We start from the raw sequence: 14,462 nt of genomic DNA, 5'->3' as shown, positions 1-14,462 counted from the left end.
CACACAGCCCCCTCCCTGTGCTCCTTCCCCTTTGCTGCCTCGTCTCAGAGCAGATGTGGATCAAGTCGGATTTGCTAAAGATTCTCCATGTTTGCTTCGCTCTGTTGGTAGCAAGTGTGATTTGGAAGCGTGGCTCCCTGAATGTGCAGATAACTTAAAATCTCAGGTTAGCCTGAGTGTGTTTTCTGTAACCTGCTGGACTCCACCCAGCCTGAGCTCCAGACTCAGCTTAAAACAAACTCAGAGGAATTAATCACAAATCGTGTTTGTCTGGTGTTAGCGTGTAACCCTCTAAACACACTTGTGAACAGATTTCTGTGTCAATATGTGAGAGGTCATGTAGATTCTGAACAGAAAATATTAGAAAGACCAGCATGAAAACAGGAGAAGCATTTGTGGAGTGCACAGTGGCTGCAACTATGGCGGCCATTGGCGACCAGCTTCTGTCAGGCAGCCCTGAACCTACGGAGGGCCAAAGAAGTCCAACCATCTGTAACAGCAAAGTAGCATTTCTTGTGTTGTAGAGGCCTCACTGTCACACCCTGTAGACCCAGGAGTGATGTCATGGATGCTTCATCCACAGTCAGTGATAAAGATGTAGTCCCTCCACAGGGATAGGCCTGATACAGATGAATCCACCCAAACACACACACACACACATCTGTGGCTCTGAGACTGTGACTACATGTGCACAATATCTTTGTGTGTGCATGTGTAGCCGGATCTTATGCACATTTTAGCATTAGCATAGCCATCCAAACCCTCAAAGGAGAGTTCTGCATCCAAGGGGCTGCTGGGAAATCAGCATGATGATAGATGCATGTTGATGAAGAGCGACTAAGATCTGCACACTCTACCTGCCTTACTTTGACGATGGCTTACTCCTAATGTGACTTTAATCAGGCTAAGATGGCCGCCTGCAGCTCCTTCCATCACCTCCCATACGTCCATAACAGCAGCACACAGAGGACAGAAGTAATGACTTTAGCTCAATATGAGCTGCTTGTTCTCTGGCATGTTGTGGTTTGAATTTACACACAGTCTGATGTTGATCAGGGCAGCAGAGCCGTTTTGTTCATTCATGCCGTCTCTGTGGAACTGAATGCACAGGTTCTACATGAATGGCAGGTGATAAGTCATGGGTGATCACAGATGGTAATGAAGTCTTTTAAAAAACAAATGTGTTGGAACAAGCTCCCAAAGTAGTAAGTATAAGTAAGTATAAGTATAAGTAAGACACCAAAATCCAGGATGGAAAGTCAATGTGTGAATAAATCCTGGCGGTTCTAAATCAAAATATGTCCAAAGACGCACAACATACACACAAGATATGACAAAATGTTTCAGGCTGGGTGTAATTTCAGACTGACTGTGTGTGTGTGTGTTCTGGTGGAGGGAGGAGGGGCGGAGGGAAGGTGAGGCATCAAGCATGCCTTTACCTTTGTTTAGAGACACAGAGGGGGCTCTGTCCCCTCACAATGGGCCTGAGAGACCAGTGTTGTGTCCTCTGTGTGTGTGTGTGTGTCTCTGTTGTGTGTGGGAGGGGTGGTGCTTGCAGCCACACCCAGGTTTGATTGGCTGATGCCCCACCTCGCTGTGGAATCTACAGAGCAACACACACACACACACACACACGTTTAAGGTCTCACAGAGAAGCAAGCAAAAGTAATAAATATAAGTTCACACACAAACATCATTGATGTGTGTGTCAAACTGGTGAACTCTGATGTAAGATGGAGCTTCAGATCCACACTGGAAGCCTTTTATCTATCAGTACTTCCCCATTAAATGTCTTAAAGGGCAACACGTGCCAGAAGCGTGTTAATAAAAAACCTGTGTCAACCTGTCACTCAAAGCAGCCTGTAAACACAATTATTTCTGCTGTAAACTTGGACTAATAACTTGGAATAATATGAGGGAGTCTATGGAGAGTGACCTACTTTTGGAGCCAGCCCTCCAGTGGCCACTCGAAGAACTGCAGTTGCAGCATGGACACAGCTTTGAGCCTCAATACAAAGGTGAAGCCTCAGAGTATTATTCCAAGAACTTTCTGCGCTTAGCCACCTGATACACAGCACTACATTACCCATCAAGCAGTTGGGGGGGGGGGGGGGGGGGGGTAGGAAGTAGAGAACTTGTTTGTGAATTTCTAACTTATCTTACACCACAGAAATCACACGAAAAAGATGCAACATCATTTCCTGTTCCTGCATCCTGTTCACGCTGATCAATACTGAGCCCTGATTGGCCCAAAGTCTGCAGGTCTAACAAAGAAGAGAATGTTTCCACTTCAATCACCACAATCATCAAGTGCAGAAATGCTGATGTTAAGATGTTCTTCTGCTCACATCAGCATCAGCTAAAGAGGAAAAAAAATGAAGGAACTTCCTCTTATGGCCAAACTGACACAAACCTGACGACTGGTTTTATTTGGTGGGGTTTGATTATTGAAGTGCAGAGAAAGGAGGTGTGTGTGTGTGTGTGTGTGTGTGTGTGTGTGTGTGTGTGTGTGTGTGTGTGTGTGTGTGTGTGTGTGTGTGTGTGTGTGTGTGTCCCTCTGCATTGGCACTCCTCTCTTTCTCACTCTCTGTCTCTCTCACTCGCTTGGCTTCCAGAAAAGGGTGTGTCCGCCTGCCTGCCACTAAAAGGGAGGGAGGGGTCAGCTCACGGCTACTCCTCCCTGCTCTCGCTGTTATTTCTCTTTCGTTCTCATTCCCTCACAGGCAGCCTCAGGATTAGGCCTTTGTCTCTCTCTCTCTCTCACTCTTCCTCTCTCTCTCTCTCTGTGCCTTCTTCTGCCTCTTTTTCTTTAATTTTCTATCTCTTTCAGACACAGTGGTGTGTGTGTGTGTGTTGTACCCCCTCTTCTGGCAGATTTTTGAGAGCAGGGTTTCTTTAGCTGGCTTTTAGAGCAAAGGTAACGTTCAGTTTTTCCCTCTTCCTCTCCTACCTGATATTTTACTCCTCTTCTTTTCTTTTTCTCCTCTTCACCATGGAAGTTTGGACTTTTTTTCCTACCTTGTTCTCACCCCTCCTCCTCCCCTGTTTTTCTCAGCCATCCCCACCCCCCCAACACACACCCTTTTTCTCTCCCTCTCTCTCTCTTCTTATCACCTCCTCCACCCCCACTCCACCTACCCCCAAACCCTCTTCTTCTTGTTCTTCTACCTTCTTCCAGCACCTTCCTCCTCTAACCCTCTGTCTCTTCTCTTCTTCCTCCTCCTCAGTGCCAGTCGACTCCAAAGCAGAAGAAGAGTGCTGTCAGCGCCCGAAAGAGGCAGAGGAGCCAACAGCAGCAGCAGCCACCTCCGCCGGCATCACCTCCGCCGGCATCACCTCCGCCGGTCCAGGAAGAGGAGAAGGAGGAGGAGAAGATAGAGGAGCCGACGGCTGGGCCTCGGCAGCGGGAGGAGGAGGAGTCAGGCGAGGAGGAGCTAAAGGAAGTGAGGGTGAAGGAGGAAGAAAAGAGGGAAGAAGAAGAGGAGGAGGAGGAGGAGGGCGAGACAGACATGCCCTCTGTACAGATCAAACCAGAGCCAGAGGAGATGGAGTGCACGGTGAGGAGGGGGCGCGGGAGGGCGACTGGGTGATTGATTGGAAAGGATGGGAGGTGACTGAGTCAGGTGTCTCTGACCATGAAACATCACACAGCCACTTCCTGCTTTATCACTTCACAACATGGAGGCACCTGAGCTGTCAGTCAGACCCTCAGACCCTCCACCCTGTACGTCCTTGTTGTGTGTTTGAGGTCGGTGTAAACAGGTCGGCAGGGGCGTGTCCGTTTTGCGGCGTTGTCATGGCAACATTTACATGCAGCTCTCATTGTAAGGACAGAGCAGATCCTAGCATCTCGCCCAGGTTGTTCCTGTGCAGCTTGACAGTCATTGGCTCGATCAGATGATGTTTCTCTGACAAGAACGCTCATTTTTTCACCCCTCTGCAGCCAGGGCAGGGCAGGGCGGTCATTTCGGCTGGAACGTTACATTAACCTTCCCAGCAATGTAACGAGTTAGAGCTAGCAGAGATGTTTCCTTAATTGTGTCTCTCTCTCTCTGTGATTAAACAAAACATGAATAGCTCTGACTGCAGCAGGCTCTGCTCGCTTTCAGTCGCCATGTTTCAGGTAAACCAACAGAACTCGGTGCCTATAAGGGCTTCCATCACTCCATGTAGGCACAACCTGAGCCTGTCTCTGGTGAAACAGTCCTGTGTGAGAGGAGCTCTTAATGTGTCTGCCCTGCTTCTCACAGCATTCAGTATAAACATCAGGAACTTCACTTCTACAGCAGCTTATACTGCCGTCTATTTGCCCATGACAGCAGCCTGTTATGTCCACAAAACCTCCTCCGAGCGGGGCTGAGTGTTGAATCCATCACACACACAGCGGTGATGTTACATTAATAATTGGCTCCACTTTTCTGCCATAAACATAGCTGGAATTTGATTTTCTAAGGGCGGGAAGAAGATGAAGGCCGGAGTGAAATGGAACATTCTGGGTGGCGGGTTTGTGGCGCAAAGTTAAGGAGGACTTGATGAGGAAGGGAAGGAAGCGGAGGTGGAAGATGATGAGGTGTGACGATGGTCAGAGGGATGAAAACATGCACTTCAGTTTTCTCATCGTTTTTTGAAGTACTTTTTTTTGTTGGTTTTAATCCTCAGCAAAGGTCAGAGACCTGATCTCTGACTCATAAATCAATTTGTGACACACTTTTTTATTTCTTAGATAGTTTGAGCTATGCAAATAATCCAGATTATTATTTTCAAACAGTGTTTTTATTGGAGTAGAGCTGCTTTAGTTATTATGTAGCCTCAGTTGTTCATTTGTTAGAATCATTCATATTGTATTTTTATTTTTTAATGATTTTTGGCGCGCAGCCGTGCAGAGTCCTGCTCATACTTCGCCCTCCCTTCAGTGTTATGTTGAAGGATGTGTGATATTATCAGCAGGAAGTCCGCTTCGGGACATATTGACCTTAAAATGAAATAGTGGCATTGTCCAATAAGATTATTGGCAGCTAAGTCAACACTTGCTAACGCTCGCTGTGTCCCCATGAAGTGCAGCAGCTTTGCAGTGCAGCAGAGACGTGATGTTCTCCGCATATAATCTGCACACCGGCAGTCTGCAGCTCAAAAAAAAAACCTTCTGTGATAGTTGAGCGTCTCTTTCCAGCTTTTGTTTTGGGGGCCTTAACTTCAACCTTTCAAACCTATGGCTCAAAAGATGCACATCCCACAAGTCCTAATCCGCTTCAGTATCCTCCTCCTGTATGCTAATTAAATATGATCATAAGCTGATGCACACACAGGGAGTGTTTGGATGTCGCCGTGCAAGCTGCTGCACCTTTGACATTTGCAGCTCCAGTGTTAAGTCGAGAGGTACCCTGCTATCATCGGAGACAGGAGAGGACATACAGTAAAAGGGCGTGAGCTGCTAATGATAAGGTGAAGCTTGACGGAGGCACGATATACTGTGAGAGCAGGGAGGGTGTTGTCAGCTGGGCCGCTGAGGTATGAAGGGTGCTGCAGAGAGGTGGAGAGGGTGTGGATGGTCAGATAAGCCCTTTCTTTTCTTCTTGGTGTCAAGATCATATTACATTTTTTATTTATTTTTTTTTGCAGTGCGAAGCTTTCCTGTGTTTTTCCAGTGGGAATGCTAATGCTAACAATGCTAACAAAAGTAGAAAAATTGCTAGCACCAGAGATAGAGTTACATAAAAACCAAACAAAAGTAGTATTTCCTCTGGTGCTAGCATGTTAGCAGGTATTTTAATCCAACATATCCTGGAATATTCATCCACCTGGCCATCCATCATCCCTTATCTTCTGGGGCAGCTGAGGAAAGAGGCCTTACGTGTCCTTTAGGGTAAAAATATTTTCATTTGGTCAAGTTGTAATTCTTAACATGCATACAGATCAATAATTCTCCATAATAACGTGGAGAGCAGGCTCAGGTTTGCATGGTGAGAATGTAGGATAGGCCGAGTTTACACATTATTCCAGCTGTCAGTCATTTCTTTAGTTGTATGCCAAGGTTTAGGTACAAAAAAGACAAATATATATTATTATGATGTGTGGCATTCCCCATGGCTCATTACTGGGTCATCTTAAGTTTTAAATTTACACATATTAAGTCAATTACCAATGGCCCACGAGCCATTCAGCCCCTAATGTGACTAAATCTGAGGTCACTGCAGACGTTAGTGAGCAGGAGAGCTGAAACCCTGTCCTGAGAAAGTTGTACATGAAGCTACTTTTACAGATATTTCCATCTCTGCTTTGCCACACATGTGCTCTGTGTTGTTGTAATTCCATGCTGACTACATCATACCTGCCCTGGACTGTGCCGAGCTCAGTAAATATTTACAGCAACAATGGCTGACGTGACGTGTATGCCAGTAAATGTTAGTGATGGATGGATTTATGTTGTGTGACAGCTGCTTACACAGCTGTTTACACAGTACAGTATAGTGCTGTACTGTATTTAGCTTCCTTAACTTCTGTGTCTCATCTGTACATCCAGATATATGAATATGCTGTGTGGCGTCCCCCAAGGCTCCATACTAGGTCCTCTTGAATTGAACTGAGTTTTATCGGTTGCCTGGTTGATTGGTTTAATAATCAATACTGTACGGAGAGGTGAATGATTGTATATCAAGGGTGTTGCTGATTGGCTCAATTAAAAACCATCTTTTTAGAGTTTTATCTTCACGGGGGCTGTCGGGGGATGGGAGATGTCCTCATGTGTTGTTGTATATGTGTTGTGCTGTGGTGTGGTTTGTGTTAGTGATGGGTGGGGGCTGGGTGGAGTAGGATTGCGTAAGGCATCATTAAGCAGAGTGTGTGTGTGTGTGTGTGTTGACCACACCTCTGCAGCTCTGTCTCTAACAGAGGGGAGTGGAGTTTCCTGTCCAAAGATAAAGTCTGCAGGAAGCAGGCCTCCGAGTATTCAGCCCGCCGGGAGCCTCAAACATCCTATTATAGGTCTTGTTTTTATTATTATTATTATTATTTTCATCTTCTTCATCAGTTTTATTTGCTCAAACCGTTGATAGCTGTCATTCAGTAATCTGCAGATTACGCTCTCAGGTTCGGTCTACAATATATAAGAAAACAAATCTCACTGTTACATAAGTGACATATTGACTCCCTTTTATGCTGCAGGTATGCGATTAATCCCTGCCAAATAAAGGCTGTTGACTGACTCCTCAGACAGGAGTTAACAGGACAAAGCTTTAACCCCAGTCTCCATGAAAGGAACACTGAATGAACAAATTTGTGGCTGAGAAAGCAAACAGCCAAGCTGTACATCCAGGTGGATCAGAAATAATAATGTGTGGCGTTCCTCATGGCTCATCACTGGGTCCTCCCAAATATTTTGAATTCAGACAATAAATCCAGGCCTACACCTCAAGGAGTCAGTGAATTAGCCAGCTAATTTGACAGCATTTAGGGTCACTGCAGAGCCTGAAGAAAGTCGCACTTCGAGCTGATTTCAGAGAGGTTCAGCCTGTTGGTGATTCCAGGCTTTTGGAACAAGCAGTGATTTAGTATCTGGTGCCCTCTTGTGGTCGTGTTTATATTGTGAATGAGCAGCCGTATAGCTCTGTGTGAGCCTCCTCACTACCATACCAGAAAGTTTGTTTGTTTTTGTTGAAGTTTGTTGTGTTGAAGTTTTTGGAAACTAATATAGAATTTTCCAGAATCTACACTAATGTGTGTACATTTCTACCATCTTTACAAAGAAGTGTAGAAACAGGAGGCATGCCGTTCTCTGGCTTTGTTGGAGCTAAAAGTTAGGATAAAACTCTACACACACACACACACACACACACACACACACACACACACACACACACACACAATATATATATATATATATATATATATATATTTTAGTTATTATTTATTATTTTATCTGTTTTCCCGCCATTGTTCTTCTTCTTCTACTTTCTCTTTCTTGCACTCTCTCTTCCTCGCCCCCCCCCCTCTTGCCCTAATAGGATATGTCGAAGGAGGCTCTGCTTCCGCTCGACCTGTCGCCATGGCAACCGCAGCACTGGCGGGAGTTGCCGAAAAACCCTGTGCAGCCTGACCCCTCCCCCTCCCCCTCCTCCTCCTCTTCCTCCTCCACCTTTCTAAACCAGTGTCTCTCACTCTTACCTCTCCCCCCCCACTCTCACTCTCACTCTCACACACACACACTGAATACCTGCCAGCACAGTGCAGTGAATAGTGCTGTAATCTCTCTCTCTCACTCACACACAGACACACACACACGCACAAACAAACAATGAGGCCCTCTGTGCATGTGCGAGTGTGTGTCAATGATGTATGCACATAAACAAGTCAGTTGTCCTAAAGCAAACAGGAGCGTTCATGCACAAAGAGAGGCCACAACACACACACACACACACACACACACACACACACACACACACACACACACACACAATTACTCCCCATGTGTGTGTGAGAGGCATGAGAGGTTAGAGGTCTGTTTACTGTGCTTTTGCCAGCAGGGCTTTGCTAGCATGAGTTAGTTAGTAGTCAGTGTGTGTGTGTGTGTGTGTGTGCTGTCCTTTGAATGGAGTGAATGCTTTAACACACATTCGCAGTTTGGGATGCAGAGAGAGGGAGAGATGGATGTGGTATGAGGGGAGGAGGATGCAGTGCAGATTCTGGACGGATGCAGCTCTGCTGCAGGATGATGATGTCATTGTTGGCAGCTGACTTCCTGCAGAGCTTCCAGGAAGTAAAGGAAGCGGCAGCTCTCCCCCCCTGCTGACAGGAAGCAGTGTTTTTACTGAAGGAACATGTAAGACATTAAATGGATGGGCTGACGTTCACAACATTCAGGAGATACGTACACGCACTGCAGAGGCGATACAGGAACACTTAAAAAAACACTTTTTTGTGTAACTTTGAAAACCCTTGTGTTGTGGCTGGGCTGATGACGGGCGGAGGGAGCCTCCCTTTGTAAGTCTGTATGTATAAACAGGGTGTTATGATGCCTCTCTCTGTCATGTGAGCACATGCAGAAGATTATCGTAGAAGCTTCTGTGGCCAAAATTAATTATTACTGTAAACTCATCATGCTTCACTGGAAGACACGCCTCCAGGCATTGACGTGATGTTGGTTGTATAATGGTTCCTCTGAAGTGTTCTTATCAGCAGGGGCGACATATGATCATTCTTTTACCATCAACCTCACGTTGGGATGAATTCACCTGGTTCCAACACAAACAGACTGTTTCCCTCGAGTTAAGCCGAGGTGTCAGGGACGTTGAAAGTTTCACTGGCAGGATGACTGAGCGGAGGTCTTTGTGGTTTTCCATTTATACATGTGATGATTTGTGAAGAATGGGTGGATCTGCAGCCATGTTTCACTGCTTCTCCACCCTCTGCTCCATCAGTCATTAGAGGTTGTTTTAAGGAAACATATGCCATAAAAATAACATCACTGCTGCTTGTTTTATGATAAGAAAACTGCTTTGTTGGATCCTTTAAAAAAAACTTTTTACAGTGTAACATTACATCAGAGCAGGGAGGAAAGGAAGCTGATGTTAACAGGTGAGCTGAGAGAAAAACAACGCTCTGCTCTGCAGACTTTAAAGAGACTTTTCCACAGACGCTGCTGAAACGTGAGCGATTCTGGGGCGTCAACTGAAGACGTTACTCGTCAAACTGTTTTTAAATATTTTGTCCTCTTGCCTTCAACAAGTTCAGGCGCATTCTTACAGAGTTACAGAGAAATGTAGCAGATGAATCATAAAGCAGGTAGAAGGTTGGAGAGTGGAACGTCTTCCACCTGCAGTTCCTCTAACGGACACTTGGGGGCTGGCTCTAAAGGTCGATCCTCACAGACCTCCATGTTTAAATATATAAACCTTTGCAGCAGAAATAAACTAAATAACAGCTTTAGACTGTAGATGGTTTCCCCATTCTTAACGTTTCTCTTTTAAAACCAGTATCTAAGTGCTACAAAAACCACAGCCTGACCCAGTATCAGTGTACATGTTGGCTGATATTTTCCGTTCTCAGCACTCAGCAAGGTATCCAGCCGGCTGTATATGCTAACTAGCCATGACAGATTGGGAGCCATCAGCCCTCAAATGCACCCTATGGAGGATGTAGAAAAAGTTATTTGGCTGTTAACCTGTCGCCTTCTGGTTCCATTTTGGATTGGTCAGAAGTTGGGTGGAGTTAAACTGAGAAAACCACAAAGGTGTAGGTCTCATCCATCTTTACGTTGGTCCAAACCTGCATCCAGCATTCAACATATCTCTGGAACACTTATTCTAAATAGGCACAAGCATCCAAATTTGGGCTCAGACTTTTAGTGATGATAGGTCAAAGGTCACCGTGACAGCACCATGCGTGCTTTAAGCTCCAAAGAAGAGGAGTAAACCTGCTAATCATCGCTGCACCAACAGCGAACTGCATCTTATTTGCATACAGTGTGTTGACAGTTAGTCATGGAGTGGATTGTGAGATGTGGTTACACAGGATTTAAAGAATGTGTTTGACAGATGTTGATAAATACGCGGGACGCCTTTTTGGAACTGAAGCCAAAAGTAACGTGGCACGATCGTGATGTGAGTCTGGATGCTTGTCAGTGAGCTGCACAGCTGTAACGTCCATCCTGTCTGTGTGAGGCAACAACAAGCGAGCAAGCAGCTCCTCCGAGGCTCAGAGACACAGTGTGCTAACAGGTGGGTGAAGCAGCACAGAGGGAGGGAGCAGCCTCACCCCTCCAGTCAGGGCGGGGGCGGTTGGTGTTGCACTGGGTGGGTCTGGCTGTGAGGGGTAGAGTTGCATCTGTGTGTGTGTGTGTGTGAACTGGGCGTGGCTGCGCGGGGTTAATATCTCCCCCAGCTGTTGTTTTTGCTCTCCGTCTTTGTTATATCTCCCTTCGAACTCAACAAGATGTCTACTCAGGCGTTCATAGTTACACTCATGTGCACATATTCATGCACAACAAATCATCTTCCTCCCTGCGTCCTCTCACCTTAGCGCTTCTCTCACCTCTGGATCTATTGATTTAAAAAAATAACATAGACCGACAGCCTGTTTGTTGCTACGTTGTGGTACTGTGCACCATCCGGATGGTAGAATTAGATCATTTTACACTAGTTACCCAGGAACTAAAGGCTGGTTTGGCACACACCTGTACGTGTGCATTCCAACCTGAAACTCATTTGTTTGAAGTGGAAAAAGGGGCATTTATAGCTGATCTGTTCGATGTTAGAAAGGGTGTCAGTGTGCACAGTGCACAGAAAATGACCAGTGATACCAAATGTATCACTTTACTGTATCACTTTGGAACCAGCTGGTTTCAAAGCGCACCATCCAGATGTGTGTGTCCATCTTCCATCATTCACCAAAGAACTAAAAGCACTAGATCCATGTGTACACATGGTATCTGAAGAAATATATCCTTGTATTTTCCACACCTAGGTGAGCAAAAGTTAAGTCAATATGTAAACTAATCAGTTCCTGCAGTGGAAAAGTGCATTTGAAACATTTATAGTAGGAAGTGTGGCAACAAAACTTGTGTATGTGTCTGTGAGATTTGACCATCACCGAGTCTGTTATCGCTGGTTCCAAGTTGCACTAAATGTTTGAACATTTGTTTATTTTCCACTACATACCCAGGAACTAAAAGGCCAGTTTAACATGCTGCTGTTTGTGTGAACCAAAATGGAACTTGGTGGTGGTGGCAAGTTACAGTAGCAGAAAAGTTCCTGCAGTGGAAAATGGGCATTTATGACTAGCAAGATCTTTGTTGCTAGTGAGTGAGTAATTCTGATTCATATTGTGGAGGGTACAGCTCTTCAAACTGTTGTATGCATCTGCTTCTTTACCCCAAAAAAGAAAGTGGAGACAACAAAGTCAGAGATAAGACTACACCAGAATGTACATGTGTGTGTTTTTAACAGGAACTATTACACCTTTCTTGATGACAGTTTGGAGTAGGAGTCACCAAACAGCATGTTGGCATCCTAGTGGTTAGAAAGGAGAAATGAGTCTCCTGTATTTCCACCCATTTCTCCACCTGTGTGGTGAAAGCCAGCGTGAGCACCGCCTCTCATCACATCTTGCTCTCTGTGCCGGGCTGTCTCACCGCTGCACTCACAGCTGCTACCCGCTTCCATTCAAGTCAGAGATCACATGAATTAATTGCAAGGCGAAGACTGGGTGACCCAATTTATGATGGAACAGTTGAACTCAGAAGTGCGCAGGGGAGGGGAAGAAGAAGAAGAAGAGGAAGAGGAAGGACGCTCCACTGGGTCTATAACTCAGCCGGGGTTGTTGCAGGCGCTGCAGATTCTTGTGATTGTTTCAGAGACAGTTCATTTACAGTGAAAGCACTAAAGTTCTCTCAAATCTCAGACATTCAAAGTTTATGTTGTTGAATATAGACGAGGCAGCAAATATGGCAGTCACTTCCTGTGTTTGTCACATGGTCTTTAGCATACTAGCCTAAGAGTCTTTATGGGAGAAGTGTGATGCTAAATGTAGCTGTTGCTGTCTAAATATCAAGTGTTAGAAAAGGGAAATGAGGATTTAAATGACTTCTGTTGATGTTCTGACCTATGAAACAGGAAGTTCATTCCATCAGTGATCAGTGTTTCAGTTTAAAAAGGTCAACAAGCCCGTTGGCACACTTGTATATATTTGGCTAAATATGTACTGATAAACCAAAGTCAATTAAAACTGAAGTATTTTAGTGAATAACTGGACTCTTTTGACTCTGAGCTCATCACATCCTCCAAATCAGCATCTGATGTGGTTCAGTGTGAGGAAGAGGAGTGTGAGGACGCTGGTGTGTAATCCTGCGCTACATCCTGGCTTTCAGCTAATCACTGGGTCCTCATAGAAAATGTTTCCTTCTCCGTCCTCCATCTCTTTCTCTCTCTCTGATCACAGAGCTCCAGAGAGATTTTTTTTTTCAGCCTCTTCTTCTGGGGATTTCGCTCAGAGTTGTGGGTTTAGAAGATGAGGACAGAAAGCAGAGTAGTAGAAAACGAAGCCAGCCAGGGTGAGGCGGGGGAAAAACAAGGGTGTGGTGAATGGAGAAGATGCTGGGAGAGAAAGGTGAGAGAGGTGTGGTTGTGGATTTAAAAAAAAAAAAAGGTGGGGGTGAAGCGATGGAGAGATGAATGGACTGGGAGGGGAAGGGAGTTGGTGTGGTGGGTGGGGAACGAGTGGAAAACATGGAGTCAGCTGATGGCTCCCAGTTTCCATGGCAACGCTAGGCCTATCCCACCCACTCTCTTTCTCTGGTGTCTCTCTCTCTCTCTCTCTTCTTTCACACTTGTTTTTTTTCATCCGTTTAGTTCTTCTTGGACTATAATCTCCTCTTCCTCACTGATCTCCTTTTGGGTGTCCCTCTTCTTCATCCTTCATACTTTTCTCTTTGCCTCTCCTCCTTTCTTCAGCCAAGTTTTTGTGCAGATTTGGCTGCTTGCAGAGAGAAAAGACAGCACCAGCTGTCTGGAATCCTTCAGATCATTTCTAAAAACATCTTAAATATGACACAGAGCGAGCTGTAACGCAGTCAAAACATGCAAACACCACCTCCACAACTGTGCTCACGGCAATTGTTGCGAGTTGTTTACCAGCACCATACATTCTGTGTCTGAGTCCAGCCTCCAGCTGAACTGTGTGACCTGATAAAAGGGCGTAGCTGCAGTCTCCACCCTCTCCTCCTCACCCAGAGCCAAAACTACGCTCAGCTGAGCTGGATGGAGGCCAACTCCACACACACACACACTCCACTCAGTCTGTACCAGTCTCTCTCTCTGTACCCATGCAGCCCCTCCACCTCCTCACCAAGTGTACCACACAGCAGCCATTGTTCTCCGTGGGTTGGAGCTGCATGGCAGCTGAGTCCTGGGTGGCTGCGGAGGTGAAGGGGTGCAGCCTTTCCCTGAGGAGGAAAGTAGGGCGTAGATGCAGATTATAAACAGTTAAAGAATCCGGATGGAGCGCCTCTCCTCCTGTCAGCACCACACATTCAGACACCTGAAATAACTTCCTACTGTTTTGCATCCTGTCTGTAACAAGGTCATGTGACAGCTCAGCTCAGCCTCACAATGTGGACAAATCATCCAGCGCTTATGTGCATGATTTGCACGAATCACAACAGATTTCGGTCCTTTTTAATCGTCCCCCCTTTTTGTTCTGTGTGCAGCAGGCAGAAGTAGGTGATGACTGCTCACAGCCGACAGACCTGAAGGTGAAGACGGAGTGTAAGACCGAGCCATCGTCGCCTCAGACCACCCCTGCTGAGGACCAGGACGAACCCGTCGACCTGTCGCTTAACAAACCCCGCTCAACCTCGACGACAGTGAGCGCCACGGTCAACCCAGCACCCAGCAGCGCCATCACCCAGCCCGGCCTCTCGGCCACGCCGGTCACCTCGGCAGTGCAGTCCATAGGCTCCATGGTAACGACAA

At 46.0% G+C, this 14,462-nt stretch overlaps 1 protein-coding gene across 2 annotated transcripts in view; it reads left to right on the top strand.

Annotated features, from left to right (window-relative positions):
• Positions 1 to 14,462, top strand: part of klf8 (Kruppel like factor 8) — a 44,168-nt gene that overhangs the window by 20,461 nt on the left and 9,245 nt on the right. Inside the window, exons 2-3 of one of the 2 annotated variants that reach the window (XM_028421037.1) lie at positions 3,228 to 3,557; positions 14,201 to 14,452. In XM_028421037.1, coding sequence (XP_028276838.1) covers positions 3,228 to 3,557; positions 14,201 to 14,452 — 582 coding nt within the window. Of the gene's footprint in view, positions 1 to 3,227; positions 3,558 to 14,197; positions 14,453 to 14,462 lie in introns of both variants that reach the window. The other variant, XM_028421036.1, reaches the window with a different exon arrangement.

The sequence above is a fragment of the Parambassis ranga genome, chromosome 14, assembly GCF_900634625.1.
Source record: "Parambassis ranga chromosome 14, fParRan2.1, whole genome shotgun sequence".
Lineage (NCBI taxonomy): Eukaryota > Metazoa > Chordata > Actinopteri > Ambassidae > Parambassis > Parambassis ranga.
The sequence above is the reverse complement of the archived record's forward strand: the minus strand, read 5'-3'. Positions and strand labels throughout refer to the sequence as shown.